General features: G+C 40.0%; 1 protein-coding gene across 1 annotated transcript; it reads right to left on the bottom strand.

Annotated features, from left to right (window-relative positions):
- Positions 1-4,687, bottom strand: LOC135202023 (alpha-(1,3)-fucosyltransferase C-like). The gene is made up of 5 exons (XM_064231298.1): positions 4,571-4,687; positions 4,254-4,359; positions 3,140-3,278; positions 2,077-2,790; positions 1-865 (listed from the first exon to the last, which is right to left on the bottom strand). The coding sequence occupies exons 1-5, from the start codon at positions 4,683-4,685 to the stop codon at positions 683-685; spliced, it is 1,257 nt and encodes a 418-aa protein (XP_064087368.1). The 5' UTR covers positions 4,686-4,687; the 3' UTR covers positions 1-682.
- Between the last annotated feature and the right edge of the window lie 11,273 nt (positions 4,688-15,960).

The raw sequence follows: 15,960 nt of genomic DNA, 5'->3' as shown, positions 1-15,960 counted from the left end.
CTTCAAAATGCACGTGATTTCACTACATAGAAAATGTAAAACTTTATTACTCCATCACATTTCTATATAATTATTTATTTGAACCTATATACTAACAACAAATACATAAAATTATAATTCCATGTTTTTAAAGTGACAAATAACGATATACTTCACAGTAGCAACAGTTGGGATTCACAGAAAATGGATCGAGATAAAGGACCAATAAATATCAGACCACTCCACAATTAAGAGGCGGTGACACAGACAGCTCGCCCTCAAGTGAAAGTTATTTGAAACTAATGGATTCTAACCCTTTATGGAAAGCAAAATAATATTTATCTTATATTTGAATATTTAATGTTGCCATGAAATGGTATTTCTCTCATGGGAAGTGAAGTTAACAAACTGAAAAACTTAAAACGTAAGCAACTTTAGGAATATTTTTTTTCACATTTTGAGAAATTATTACAGCCCTACACGAGCATACATACATAATGTAATAAGCAACAAAGAATCCCCACCCTGCCATACATGTATAGTGTGCACAAAACCCATGACAAAGATAAATTAGGTGAGAGCATCGTCTGCATGTTCTCTTTTGCCCACCAGCGTACTGCGCATGCGCCTCATACACTTCATTTGTTTGCAAACATGATCTCTCCTATAAACCCAGACAATGCAGATGGCCCTCCTGATGTCTTCATAGGTCCATTCCAGCCACACAGCCCGACTTCCCGACGAACCAATCGTGGAAGTCTTCGTATACTTTGTGCTCGTAAAATTCCGGTTCGTATAATCGAGAACACAATTCGCACATGATTCTCACTCCACCGACCGTTGAAGCTCGGTAATACTTCTTCCACTCGAAGTATTGCTCGTATTCCTGTAAAGTCAGTGAGATAGAATAGAATTATCAGCTTTACATAACATGTCTTCCTTTCCAATTGTTTCTCCTAAAAATAAATTAGAACAAGACGTGGATGTAACCAGCTTAATCGAGCCGCGTGCAAGATTTCGCCCTCACGCATAAGCTATAAACATTATATTCCTAATTTAACGTGAAGTGGTCTTCATAATTAATACTCATACTAAGCACTACTAACACCAACGAAAAGGATCAAATGAAAAGGACACAAATTAAACACGTTCAAATACTCTCAGTTATGAGTGGGAACAAAATAATCGACCAGAAACATAGCCTCTAAATTTAGTACCCCAAATGAATTAAAACGTGCTAAAATCTACAGTCAAATAGAGCCTCGTTTCACCAACGAAAATTAAGATAAATCAATATACATTATTAAAAGTAATTTTTCTGTACTATTTAACATACACATTATTTATTTTTTACATTTTCATTCCAATAAATAAATCATAAATATCCTATCCTAAGAGTACTATATCGTTAACTAGACGTTAAACATCTTTTTCAGACCTTTATAGGCTTTTCCATAGGGCTTTCCTACTCCACCAACAGCAATAACAGCAATAACAAAGTAGTTTATGGGCTAATTCCCCGAGTAAGCAAAAAATTATTTAAGATATTGCAGATTATCCCAAATATAAAAATGATGCATATACCACAATTATATCATGCAATAGTGATAACGAGGACACTCAAATCATCTATAAGAATGTGAGCATGTATCATGCACAGCATCATGAGTAGGTTTGGTAGGGAATATATATCTACAATGCAGATTCATACTCTGACACCATAATCAACGTATGATTCTTAACATTTATATAAGAGTTTCTATGTAAGTGGGAAGAGAGATAGAGAATTTTACTTGAGGGTTATTTATATAAGTGGAAAGAGAGAGAGAGAATTTTACCTAAGGGTTATCTATATAAGTGGAAAGAGAGAGAGAGAGAGAATTTAACCTGAGAGTTATCTATATAAGTGGAAAGAGGGAGAGAGAGAGAATTTAACCTGAGGGTTATCTATATAAGTGTAAAGAGAGAGAGAGAGAGAGAGAATTTTACCTGAGGGTTATCTATATAAGTGGAAAGAGATAGATAATTTAATCTGAGGGTTATCTATATAAGTGGAAAGAGAGAGAGAGAGAGAGAAAGAGAGAGAGTGAATTCTACCTGAGGATTATATTTCAAGTAGAGCAACCTTTCCGCCAGCTCCTTTGGCGAATAGTCGTAGGCGTTGATGTACGAATTCGGCGGAAGGACCAGGGAGTAGTTCTCGATGCCAAAAACCACGGGCACGATGGGATAGTGCATCAGATTGTAGACTTTCTCCGTGACGTAATCTTTGCAGAGCTCGTTCTCGAAGGCGAAGTAGAAGAGGTAACCTTCGCCGGCGATCTTCAGACACCGGTCCGTCGTCGTGTTGTACATGTGCTCGACGTACATCGACGCGCCGCAAGACAGATTCCCGCATCGTCCGTAGATGTCGACTTGCGCGTATTTCTGAACTCTCCAGATGTACTGCAGACGTTTCGAATGAGCTCCGCAGTTGGATATCAACGCCACCGCCAACTTTCTCGTGCGATTCGCCACTTCCGTCCGCGGAGGGATGACCCACGACCTGGGGAGGAACTGTGCGTCCTTCATTGGGACGACGAAGCCGTGTCTGAAAAAGACGTCTGAGTCCCGGCGGTAAAGCATCGTGCGGTTGAAGAGGCCGTCGTATTTCTCGAATCGGGTTCCGTGCACGTTGTTCGAGAGAACCGGCACTTCCATGGTCAGCATGATCCAAGGTTGCCGGGGGTCGCGAGGAGACAGGTCCGCCGTGACTGTCTGGGAATCCTTCGCGCCTCTCAGGTAGATGATGATGGCGTCGGTGGTATCTCTCTGGAAATGAAACTGATGTGTAGGTTGATGGCGACGACTGGGTATCGGTTGTCAAAAATCATCATCAGAAATGGATTTAGAGTTAATATGTTGATGAAATATATCACAACAGTATTCCAGTTCCCTCTCAAGCTGCTGAACTGATTTACCAATGAAAGGCAATAAAAAAAATTATTTAGGAACTGTTACAACTGACATTGTCGTTTGTTAGCTCACGGCAAAGCAAAACTGACATTTTGGGATAAAAAAAAAAATGAACACACGCACACGCAAACTGAAACCAGTATCACAAAAGCTTTTAGAAAATCAAAAAACAAAAATGAATGAGGAAAGTTTCTTGTAAAACCACCTGCTTGACGTCGTAGATGACTTCACAAGGCAGAGGGCAATCCCCTCTCCTGACTTGGGAGAAGGCGGCATCCCAAAAGCCATTCCCCTCGAAGGGACGTGACCATACCAGTACCCGGGGCACGGAGCCCGACCTGAACCTGAGTGAAGGGGAACCCTTATGACTCTTTGGAACAATAATGAGATTGGAACAAGGCTGCAGCAGGGAGAGGGGAGGGTTGGTAGAACTCGAGCAATAGTAGATTCACATCAACCGTACATCTGATGTCTAGGCCAGTCCCTTACGACGCTCCTGATTGGTTGTTGATAAGCCAATCACTGGGCTGGAAACTCTTAGTCTATAAAGAGCTCACACAGGCAGGATGTATGAAGGATACGTCTTTCAAAAGTATCCCTCAGGAGAGGTGGAACATACATCCTGCCTACGTGAACTCTCGTGAAAGACTGAGAGTTTCCAGCCCTGTGATTGGCTTATCAACAGCCAATCAGGAGCGTCGTAATGGACTGGCGGCTGGCCTAGACATCAGATGCACGGGTGATGTGAATCTACTATTGTTCTAGCAGCGTGGTGATAGCGCACCTGGAATATGATTGGTTGAGAATATTTTGTGGAAATAGAATTTAACGAGAGACGAAATTTGAAAATGGAATCAGAAGGAAACTGAAAAAATAAGAAAGTAAAGCGAGATAACGTTATCCAAGACGTTGTAAGGACAACGCTTTTTCTATTTTTATTGCATCTCATCATCAAGCCGCTTTGTTCCTTTAACCATTCTATAGAGCGTTCCGCGGCCTTGCCGCCGATGTATAACTCATGTAATTTCATTATTTGTATGTCTTACTTTCTTTAAATGTATGTCTGTAAGAAAACACAAATCTACTGTCTCAGATTCACTTCTGCTCTCGGTGCGAGTCGGTACTACTTATCCGTCCGCACCTGTCTATGTCAACCCAGTTCGTCTGTAATAAATTATCAGTACCCAGCTACCTGTCTTACTCTCTGGTCCTCGCAACGTCATCTCCACACGTTGTTTAGTCAATTCCAGTAATAACAATATTAATGATATCAATAGTAATAGCCCTGATAGCAGTTTCTAGATGCTAGAGTTAAATACCTTTTTAACTGCGGGACGAGCTTTCCCGTAGCTTTCTTTCGAAAGAGCTCCATCAACGGCGCGAAAGCTACATCTTGAAATTCAGCTGATGACCCGGGGATGATGTCTGGAAATGAAGCGGAAGAAGAAGAAGAAGGAAAATAATCCAAACTAAAGAATTCATTTCGTTAACTAAAAAAAGTGAGCTAACACCAACATTATTCTCACAGATACTGATTAACCATTGCTAATGTCTTGCCTTTGTAAAAATTCGGATGTATTAAACAATTTAAATTCAAAAGGCAACGTCGAGGGTTGACAGATGAACAATGACTTACCGTTACGTAGAGGCTGAGTCAAAATGTTGTGAAATGATTGATATAAAAGATAAAGATTTACTACACACATTACACATACGAATATGTAAACGAAGAAATTTTTATATTGGCTCATACTTTATCTTGTAAAATTACACCTGAAAATAAAAAAAGTTAATTTTAGCGGGTGAATTCCACAGTGATTTATGATATTGTTGTTGATAACTAGTCTAATCTTTCAGTTACATTTAATCGTAACCCATTTCATAGATAAAGGTAATGTTTGAGTTATGCGATTTGTAACAATATATGTTGATAATACTTTTGTCAGCGTTTTTGTATGAGTTATGCTATTTGTAACAACATATGTTGACAATACTTCTGTCAGTTTCATGTTGAATATAGATAATGGATATTTTAATAGTTTTCTTGGTCTTATACGTTGGGGTTAAATAAGCCAACGATCACATAAGAATAAATTGGGCATAGGATCCGATCAGTGAAGCCAAGGTAACCTTGAGTGAAGCCAGCCTGGGAGCTCTATCAAGGCGCTACCACAGCCATCTTGAACTCAAGCCATCTCCCAGGGAGGCAATATTTGGGACAGTACCTAATGAACCTGACCGTATAAATCCTAATCCGTAAACTCGACCCCTATGTATTTGTTTATTACTTTTGAGACTATTTAATATTATATTTATTATGGCTTACACCTTTAAAAATTTTGCTTATTATATTACATTTTTTGTATGATGATGTTTTTCCTTAAAAGTAATAAAATTCGGTAATTGTCATTCAGTATGTATGTCTTATGACATTTTCTTATAATCTAATTATTTGAATTTTCCGTCTGCCATACTATCCATTTCCTAAACAAGTTTGTAATATTTTGGATTTCATTGCGCTTCATTTTAGGTTTCCCCTCATTCTAATTCATCAAGTTATGATTTACTTAAATTTCATTTTCTTTTTCACTCACGGTCTAATGCGTGTAACAATTTTTACTTTTTATAAGGTTGTTGCACATAAACTCATTATTGGGAGAAAAAAAATTATTTACAATAATCATCGCAGGAATTGTAATAATATGATTCTATACAAAATGTACGTTACGAAGAATCTTCGTCGTCAGATGATCTTACTTTAATAACAGCTATCCTTTGCAGCATCGCCTGTTTGCAAGTTTTCGGAATGCTTAACTGCATTTGCCCGTTTCACAGCGTGCTTTCTGTAGGAATAAATTAATTTTCCTACTGACTATTGTTAAAGCAAGAGTTCATTCTTTTTGGCGCTAGAGTTCTCAGCTAGACCGGACGGTGGGGCTTATACAAAGGGTAGCTTAAGAGATAATTCCTTTAAACTTCATGGTTTAATAGGCATGGCCCACCTGCATTTCGCCTGTCAAAGGTAACAGGAAAAGTGGCAACGTTTTTTGAAAGATCTGTCACGTTTATAAATGCGATTTCTCATTTTATTTACAAATAAAATGATAATCACAATATGTGAACGCTTAAGTCCAGCAAAACATGATAAAAAATTTAAACTACCGATATATTGAATCATGTGTTATAAAGTAAGGTATTTAAACCTGGATACTGGTAAATGTGGCACAGGGTTTTTACCCAAAGACGAAAACAATCTATCAGTTTAGATCTGTCGAACTATACCTACAACTTTGTCGCTCTGGTGTCGTCTCTGCCCTAAAAATTAAATAATCTCATCAGAGAGAACCTTTTCAAGTCACGATTTAAAACTCATATAAACATTTCAGATTTCTTTAACTGTAAAAACTATAAAGAAGTTATTAATGTTTTGAATGATGCTGTTAGCGTTCATGAATTGTATTTTTCACTTACGACAAGTTTCAAAATTTCATCTTATTCCTAAGTAGGGAAGAAGATAGGTTAGATCACAGACTACTCGATAAGCGGGCATTAAAAACTTTGTAACTCCCAGACCGGCGTGGCGCTTCTATCCTACACCAAGATGGCGGCGATGGTTTCATCTCGTTCGTAAAATGTCTGAGCGCAATCTATTGTTCTTATGTGATCGCTGTTCAAAGGTCATTAAATATGATTGGAAGATTGCTTCATCTTACAATACATCTGGGAATACTTTTCAAAAACCATGTCTCTCATGGCATCCTTTCCCTTGAAGTCTTTCCTCTTATATCTCAATCTAGGCTACGATGATACTTTCGATCTTCCAAAATAACATTCAACAATCGTCAAAAGCAGATACGAACAAGGGCATCTAACATGAAAGGAGTCTTCTTCAAGATGGCAACCCCCACCTACCCGCTCTCTCTCAGCTTTCCTCATGTCCAATTTCTGTGTTTTCGTGTATTTCATCAATAAGAAGAAATATGCGCCTTCGTGTTCCTTCTTTCAATACGATTTGATTGTAATGTCGTTAATTCGTATATAGTAATTCACTATCGAGGTAAGAAAAGCAAGCGTATCATTAAGTGCGGACGCAAAAAACGGAAGGTTTTTATTTCTATTTCGATATTTGTTTCACTGCCTTCAAAGCAGAGGTATTGTTAAGTCAGTAGTATATTTCCAGATTACTTCTACAGTATCATTCACCTTATAGACGGAATGCAAACCTTTTTGCAGAGAAAGAAAATCAAAGTTGTGACCATAGAACTATAAACAAGGAATGGACGACATGCGCGAAATCGCCATGGGCAGCACGACGCCATGATTATTTCTCTTGCATGAGATATATAGTACGTGCTTCATTAGGTTTATTGGAAAGTGCTTTTCAAGAGCTTTTAACAGATGATAAATTTATCAAAATCTATATTAAAAAATTTGGATTCTACACGCTTAATTATATGCATTTAAAAGGGGTTTCCAAGAGCTTTCCAATGAGCCTATATTTATTAAAATCGGTGGAAAATTAAGGACGCCAGAGTGAAAAAAGAGTATGCAAGACTATGCTTTAATAGCTTAATTCAACCACCTTTTTCAATGGCGTCGCACAGTAACAATCAGCTTCAAAATATTTATACGCACATGTCCATTCCATATTTATGTCTAAGTATGACTCAGAGTGAGAGAGAGAGAGAATCTTAGCAAATTGCCATACGACGTGGCTCTGCTTTCCAGAGATATGGCAGCTACGTTAGTGCCAAATCTCTCTAGACAAAATTGTTTTCCATTATTTCATAGGTGATGTAAAATGCTAGAAACTTATCAATGTCATTGTCGCATCCTATCCTATGGCTGTCTTTCGATTTTCCAGACTTAATTTCATATAAAATGAAATATAGACCCATTTACTTTGAACATGCGGCAAACACGTGGCTTAAAAGCGATTAGCATTTTCCCGGGAGTGCAGCCATGGTCGTTTTTTTTCGTTTTTTTTTTTTTAATGTCTCCTCTGCGTGGCTGATTGATCTCTGGAACTTTAACGGCGGAATTTTTTAATCCATTCAGCGTTCAGGCAAACGAGTGTCATTAAGAAATATGACGCCAACGAGGATATAGGCCTAACCAAGGTCTAGAGAATCAAGGTCTAGTGAAAACAAATATAACGACACTATTACAGACAATATTAACATCAAATACAGGGAAGCGAGGTCTATGCTGTGTTTGTTTGTAAACGAACTGATTAATCAGGACTGTGAGTAGACCGCGTGACGTCACGACCTCTACCTGCGCATTAGATCCCAATTTTGGGTCAGTCGTGAGAAGACCTTGTGATTCTCTAGGGTCCTTGGGCCAAAAGGCAGTGCACGGGACGCAATGGCTTCCCTCTTTTTCAGGGAGGGGTCGGTACTCGGTTATAGTTCGGGAATATGCGCACAGGATATAGGTCTAAAGTTGGTTTACGAGACAGTTGTCTAGACCTATGGATGAAGATGAAATGCCGATATTATTTCCTCTGCCTTGTTTTCCCATTTTGAGTTATTCGCAACCATTTTGCTTCGACGAGATAGCTTCCCTTTCGTTGAGCTTGGAACCTTTCTGTTTAATTGTGAAATTTTCTGCAGAATTTTGGAGTAGTTTGCGTTACTCCAGAGCCTTTATCTCTTGCTTACATGAGCTAAAATATAAAGAATATGTAATTAGCGAAATCCGTCTCTCATTTCTTCGTACAGATAATGATTCCAGTGATTTTCCAGAGTTTTTCACTTTCACAGTTCTTCAGCAAAGACAGATTCCTAATGAACGTCCAACTGCACCCTAATGTTTTGCTTTCCGAACGGTACAACGCCAGGAAAGTATCTACCGTCGATTAATCCTGCGTCGATAGGGAGAGAAACGAAAAAGAGAAAGGATAGGAGAGCACTAGTGCCTATGAATACGTCTGACTAAGAAGAATCTTTTACCCAGACTGTTGTATCTGCGTGCCATTCCTATCTTGCCACTAGACACCTGCTCAGTTGGAGCGTTTTATTTTCATATAACCACTGTTTCTGCATTAGATCCTCCTCACACGTGTCACTATTATGCGTAGTCGCTTTGGTGTCGTCTCTGCCCTAAAAATTAAAAAATCTCATCAGAGAGAACCTTTTCAAGTCACGATTTAAAACTCATATAAACATTTCAGATTTCTTTAACTGTAAAAACTATAAAGAAGAAGTTATTAATATTTTGAATGATGCTGTTAGCGTTCATAAATTGTATTTTTCACTTACGACAAGTTTCAAAATTTTATCTTATTCCTAAGCAGGGAAGAAGATAGGTTAAGATCACAGACTACTCGATAACGCGCATTAAAAACTTTGTAACTCCCAGACCGGCGTGGCGTTTCTAACCTACACCAAGATGGCGGCGATGGCTTCATCTCGTTTGTAAAATGTCTGAGCGCAATCTATTGTTCTAATGAGATCACTGTTCAAAGGTCGTTAAACATAATTGGAATATATTTTATCTTACAATAATCTGGGAACACTTTTCAAAAACCATGCCACTTGTATGCTATTGTACAACCATGTCACTTGTATAATACGTCAAGTGTTTTTGGTATATTCTGATGAAGTAAATGGAATGGAAAACTTTTCATCGTAAAAAATAATAAATTCTCGGGCGAATCAACGCGGGAATTCTTCCCAAATCCCAATTCGGTACAATTTATATATCACAGGCTTCCTAAATTTAACGCAACTCTCATGGCATCCTTTCCTTTGAAGTCTTTCCTCTTCTATCTCAATCTAGGCTAAGACGATACTTTCGATCTTCTAAAATAACATTCAACAATCGTCAAAAGCAGATACGAATAAGGACATCTAACATGAAAGGAGACTTCTCCAAGATGGCTGCTCACCTCCTCGACATCGTCACCTTCCAATGAAGCCATTTTACGGGTTGATTGATTAAAAGGGAAAGCGCATAACACTCATTATTTATATGCCCCAGTTTTATTCTCTAACTCTGCTTCTTAGCTGCCTTGACCCATTATTACCCGTGGCTGGAAATCCTGCCGACTTGTTTAATCTGGAAATAATTAACTCTATTTATCTGACAATTACTACGTATGAAATAAAAACAAAGAAAATCGTACCAATCCTAAAATATTAGCATAAAATTTTAGTTCAATGGCAATAAACTTGGCATTTAGCGCAAAGCTACAGATTCCTGAAGAAGTCATTCATTCCCGAAAGTAATCGGCAGAAAACGGTCCCAGTAAACGAGGGGATGATATTATTGAGATATATATATATATATATATATATATATATATATATATATATTATATATATGTGTGTGTGTGTGTGTGTGTGTGGTGTGTGTGTGTGTGTGGTGTGTGTGTGTGTGTGTGTGTAGTCAAACCAAGCCATCGTACCATCGTGGCGGCTATATAAGTGGAACGAGAGAGAGAGAGAGAGAGAGAGATTTTTCCTGAGAGTTATCTATATAAGTGGAAAGAGAGAGAATTTTACCTAAGGGTTATGTATATAAGTGGAAAGAGAGAGAGAGAGAGAGAGAGAGAGAGAGAGAGAGAGAGAGAGAGAATTTCCTAGATATCTAGGATAAATGGAGGACCTGGGGATATCTATATAAGGGAGAGAGAGAGAGAGAGAGAGAAGAGAGAGAGAGAATGAGAGAGAGAGTACCTTTTACCTTGGGGAGGGTATCTATAAGTGGAAAGAGAGCAAGAGAGAGAGAGAGAGAGAGAGAGAGAGAGAGAGAGAGAGAGAGAGAGAGAGAATTTTACCTGAGAGTTATCTATGTAAGTGGAAAGAGAGAGAGAGAGAGAGAGAGAGAGAGAGAATTCTACCTGAGTTTCTTATGTAAGAGAGATGAGAGAGAGACGAGAGAGAGAGGAGAGAGAGAGACCGAGGAGAGAGAGAATTTTACCGAAAGTTATCTATGTAAGTGGAGGAGAGAGAGAGAGAGAGAGAGAGAGAGAGAGAGAGAGAATTCTTACCTGAGAGTTATCTATGTAATGTGGACGAGAAGAGATAGACAGAGAGAGAGAGAGAGAGAATTTTACCTAGGGTTATCTAATATAATGGAGAGAGAGAAAAAGAAAAGAGGAGAGAGAGGAAGAGGGGAGAGAGAGGAGAGAGAGAGAGAGAGAGAGAGAGAGAGAGAGAATTCTACCTGAGAGTTATCTATGTAAGTGGAAAGAGAGAGAGAGAGAGGAGAGAGAGAGAGAGAGAGAGATGAGGAATTCTACCTGAGAGTTATCTATATAAGGGGAAAGAAGAGAGAGGAGAGAGAGAGAGAGACAGAGAGTGGAGAGTAGAGAGAGAATTCTACCTGAGGGATTTATCTATAGTGGGAAGAGGAGAGAGAGAGAGAGAGAGAGAGAGAGAGAGAGAGAATTCTACCTGAGAGTTATTATGTAGTGGAGAAGAGAGAGAGAGAGAGAGAATTTTACCTGAGAGTTATCTATAGAAGTGAAAAGAGAGAGAGAGAGAGAGAGAGAGAGAGTAGAGGAGAGAGAGAGCAGAGAATTCTACCTGAGAGTTATCTATGAATAGTGGGGAAAGATAGAGATGAGAGAGAATCCTACCTGAGAGTTATTATATAAGGGGAAAGGGAGAGAGAGAGAGAGAGAGAGCTAGAGAGAGGAATTCTACCTGAGAGTTATCTGTAAGTGGAAAGAAAGAGAGAGAGAGAGAGAGAGAGAGAGAGAGAGGAGAGAATTCTACCTGAGAGTTATCTATGTAAGTGGAGAAGAGAGAGAGAGAGAGAGAGAATTTTACCTGAGAGTTATCATAGAGTGAAAATTGAGAGAGAGAGAGAGAGAGAGAGAGGAGAGAGAGAGAGAGAGAGAGAGAATTCTACCTGAGAGTTATCATGTAAGTGGAAAGATGAGAGAGAGAGAATTTGTTAAATGGAAGATCTATATAAGGGGTTGGGAAAAGAGAGAGAGAGAGAGATTGACTAGCTAGAGAGAGAATTCCTACCTGAGAGTTATCATAAGGAAAGAGAGAGAGAGAAGAGAGAGAGAGAGAGAGAGAGAGAGAGAGAGAATTCTACCTGAGAGTTATCTATGTAAGTGGAGAGGAGGAGAGAAAGAGAGAAGGAGAGAGAGAAGAGAGAAGAGAGGAGAGAGAGACAATTCTACGCTGAGTAGTTATCTATGTAAGTGGAAAGGAGAAGAGAAGGAGAGAGAATGAGAAGCGAGAGAGGAAATTCCTTACCACCAGAAGTTATCTATATAAGGGGAAAGAGAGAGATGAAGAGAGAGAGAGAGAAAAAAAGAGCTAGAAAGAGAGAATTTCTAACCTGAGAGTTATCTATGTAAGTGGAAAGAAGAGAGGAAGAGAAGAGAGAGAGAATTTTACCTGAGAGTTTATCTTATAGAAGTGAAAAAGAGAGAGAGAGATGAGAAGAAGATGGAGAGATAGAGATGAGAGAGAGAGAGAAATTAAAATTCTACCTCAGAGTTTAATCTATGTAAGGTGGAGAGAGAGAGAGAGAGAGAGAACTTTTAACCTGAGAGCTTTTATCTAATAGAAGTGAAAAGAAGAAAAGAGAGAGAGAGGGAGAGAGATGCAGATGAGATAGGAGAGAGAGAGAGATTAGAAATTCTACCTCCTTGGGAGTTATTTCTATATAAGTTGGAAAAGAGAGAGAGAGAGAGAGAGAGAGTGAGAGAGAGAGAGAGAGACATTACCTTACCTTACAGACCTTACATCTTGCTCGGGTTGCCCCAGGTCCCTCAGTATGAGGCACCTCAAATGTCTACCAGAGAGTTGCTAGTACATCTTCTGGTATATTTTGCATCTTCCAATCTTGGATGGTCTGAGATGCAGCTGAGATATTTGTCGAGCTTATTCTTAAACACATCTACGCTCACTCCTGATATATTCCTCAGATGAGCTGGCAACGCATTGAATTGACGCTGCATTATCGATGCTGGTACGTAGTGGATTAATGTCCTGTGTGCTTTCCTTATTTTTCCTGGTATAGCTTTGGGCACTATTAATCTACCTCTGCTTGATCTTTCTGATATTTTTAGCTCCATGATGTTTTCGGCTATTCCTTCCTATCTGTTTTCCATGCCTGAATTATCATGTAGCGTTATTTCTTCTCTCCTTTCTAGACTATATAATTTTAAATGATTGTAGTTCTTTCCCCAGTAAGTCAAGGTCTTAACTTCTTCTATTCTAGTTGTAAAGGACCTTTGTACACTCTCTATTTGTGCAATATCCTTTTGATAGTGTGGGTACTGTAGGTAACATGAAAAAGACGCATTTCACATGTACCAGTATTATTATGTTATTATTATGTTCAAACATTATTTCACATGTTGCGCACCATTAGAGTATCCCATGTTAAGTCCAGTAATATGATATGGCAACATTTAAGTATTGGCAACATTGTAATTATTGCTCTCGTGAGGCAGTCTCATCTCATCTGTCTATTTGTTAAGCTGGCTGCTGTTTGTCCCCTGGATCTTGTATATATTTCTACAATAGACATTCAGAACCTACATTTAAGTTGTGTCCTTGCCCCTCCACTTAAGGTTAAGGAGTTTACCCAACCAACATACATGGATGGCGCAGTGAACTTTGGAAGTGTCCGTATTGTGTGAAGTTTATCAAGACTTGGACATCGGGAACCGGACGGTCATGGCCATATTGGATGTTCAGTTCAATGTGCTTCGTGTCCCAGCTGATTTATTCTATGTCATGTGCAGTGTAGTGCCTCAAGTACTCAGTGAAGTGTGTGGCAGTGCATTGTGCTTTTATAGTGTCCTTTTTTGTGTGCTCTAGTGATTTGTTATGTTATTTATTGAGGACCGCAAAAAATTTATTTATCTGTTGTGGCTTTGCCGGAGCACCGGATTTGCCTCAACAAAAGGACACCCGCACGTCATGCCATGTCACGGGATGACTGAGTCAGTGAGTAACAGTGTAACTTCTGATCCAGTCAACTTGGCAACCTCGCCTTGGATGTGAGCTGCCGTAGGCAGACACTATCGCTCAATAGTCCCCTCGTTGGCTGACGTATTTCTCGCACATACGCACACACTCACGCTTCAACGAATTTTATTTATTATTCTTGTATCAGACGTTTTGGGATAATTTTAATAATTTTGTTGGAACTCTATTCTTGCGCACTGCACATTGACGATAATGACAGACTCGAAAGGTACGCCTGCAGACCAATTAGAAGAGCCCACAGAACAGTGGCAATCCAGTAATGTGGGCGCCCACACTCTGAGTGTTGGGGGAGTGTTGTAGCATCCAGTCTCTCCCTCCCCACCACTCTGAAGCCCCCACTACCAGCCCCCATCTACCTCTCAAGCTACTGGGACAGATTTCCTCGCTTTGATTAATCTCGCTTGCATGAGGATGAGAGAAGAAGAAGGGAAGATGAAACAAGAAGACAAGACAGACAACGTGAAGAAGAAAGAAGAAGGGAACAAGAAGCAATTCGCCTTAGAGAAGATGATCTTAGAAGAGAAGAGGAGAATGCAAGGTTTACTGCCCTCATTCAAACTCTTGCACCAATCATCCATTCTCATTCAGGTACCCTTACACCTGGCACAGAGGTGGTTTCGAACTCCAGTCAACCCTCTCTTCCACCACCACAGAAAGCAACCGCGGCAAACGCCACCCACTGAAGGCAGATGCAACATTCCAGATGTTCAGGGAATGGAGACGTCGGTGGGATGACTATGCTGTCATGGTGGATCTTTCTAAGCTTCCATGGGAAAAGCAAATGATCCAGATGAGGATGTGTTTAACCCTGGAAAACGCAGCGTGTTTTAGAACACACACTTCAAATATCTCCCTCTACAGATAAGCTGTAGATGAAGTCATGGACGCCTTACAGTCACATATAAAGGGTTTAAGGAATGAAGTACTTCGCCGAAGAGAGTTACTTAGCTGCAAGCAATCGGAAGGAGAATCTTTCGCTGATTTCTATGTGAAACTTCGACGCCTCGCGGAAGAAGTTGATTTATGCCCAGGTACTGCCGTCGCATGTGAAGAGACCCAGCTGAAAATGATTATCTTGATGGGCATTCGAGACGCGGACTTGGTTCAGAAGTTGATCGCCTTGGATGCCAATTCTTCTTTGCAAGATTTCATCAACACCTGTCGGTCGTATGAGGCGGCTAAAACTGCAACTTCTGCCATACGTGTGCCCACCCAATCAGCTGTGTGCTGTTTTCGGCCTACAAGAGAAAGCAAGAAGTCAAGCGGAAAGCATCCACCTTCGCCGAAACCCTCGAACCCAGCAACTTGGTGCCAGTACTGTGCTTGTCAGCATGATCAAGACAAATGCCCTGCGGCCAACAGTACTTGTAAAAGCTGCGAACCGCGTTGGTCATTGGTCCAGGACCATGAAGTGTCCTGCCAGCAAGGTCCAGTGCCGTCTGTGTCCCCGCATTGGACACTTCGATAAGTGTTGTAGGGAGAAATAAGAAGAATCTTCGTCAGGACAGATCTTCAAGCAACAGTGGTGCCTCTTCAGTCAACAACAAATTGCAAGATTCAAGGACCAGCTGTCGTCGCCTAGGATCGCCTCGCACAATTTCCAAGACACCCAAACCTATCTGTGTCCTCTTGTCGTTTGGCGATGTTAAGTCTCGCATTAAAATGTTACCAGACACAGGTGCCAATGTCACTGTTATTGGAAAGCAGCACCCTTGACACATTGGGTATCTCCGGAGCTGTTTGCAGACTTCTCCGCAAAGTGCGATGTTCACCGCGGATGGATCTCCAATGTCACCTGCTCTGGGTATATTACAAGCTACCCTTACACTAGGCAAGCGATCCTGTCTCACCCCAGGATTCAAGTGCATGAAAATGTGGAATTTCCACTTTTATCCTATGGTCATGTGAGGAACTGGCCATAATATCTCCTGATTTCCCTAAACCTATTTTAGAAGTCAAACACGTTAATAGAGTCAAGGAGCTACCCATCTCAGCGACCACATCACCTTCAGCAGCAAAGGAATACTTTCTTCAAGAGTTTCAAGATGTGTTGGTC

The sequence above is a fragment of the Macrobrachium nipponense genome, chromosome 30 (genome assembly GCF_015104395.2).
Source record: "Macrobrachium nipponense isolate FS-2020 chromosome 30, ASM1510439v2, whole genome shotgun sequence".
NCBI lineage: Eukaryota > Metazoa > Arthropoda > Malacostraca > Decapoda > Palaemonidae > Macrobrachium > Macrobrachium nipponense.
This window is presented reverse-complemented; position numbering and strand designations above follow the sequence as displayed.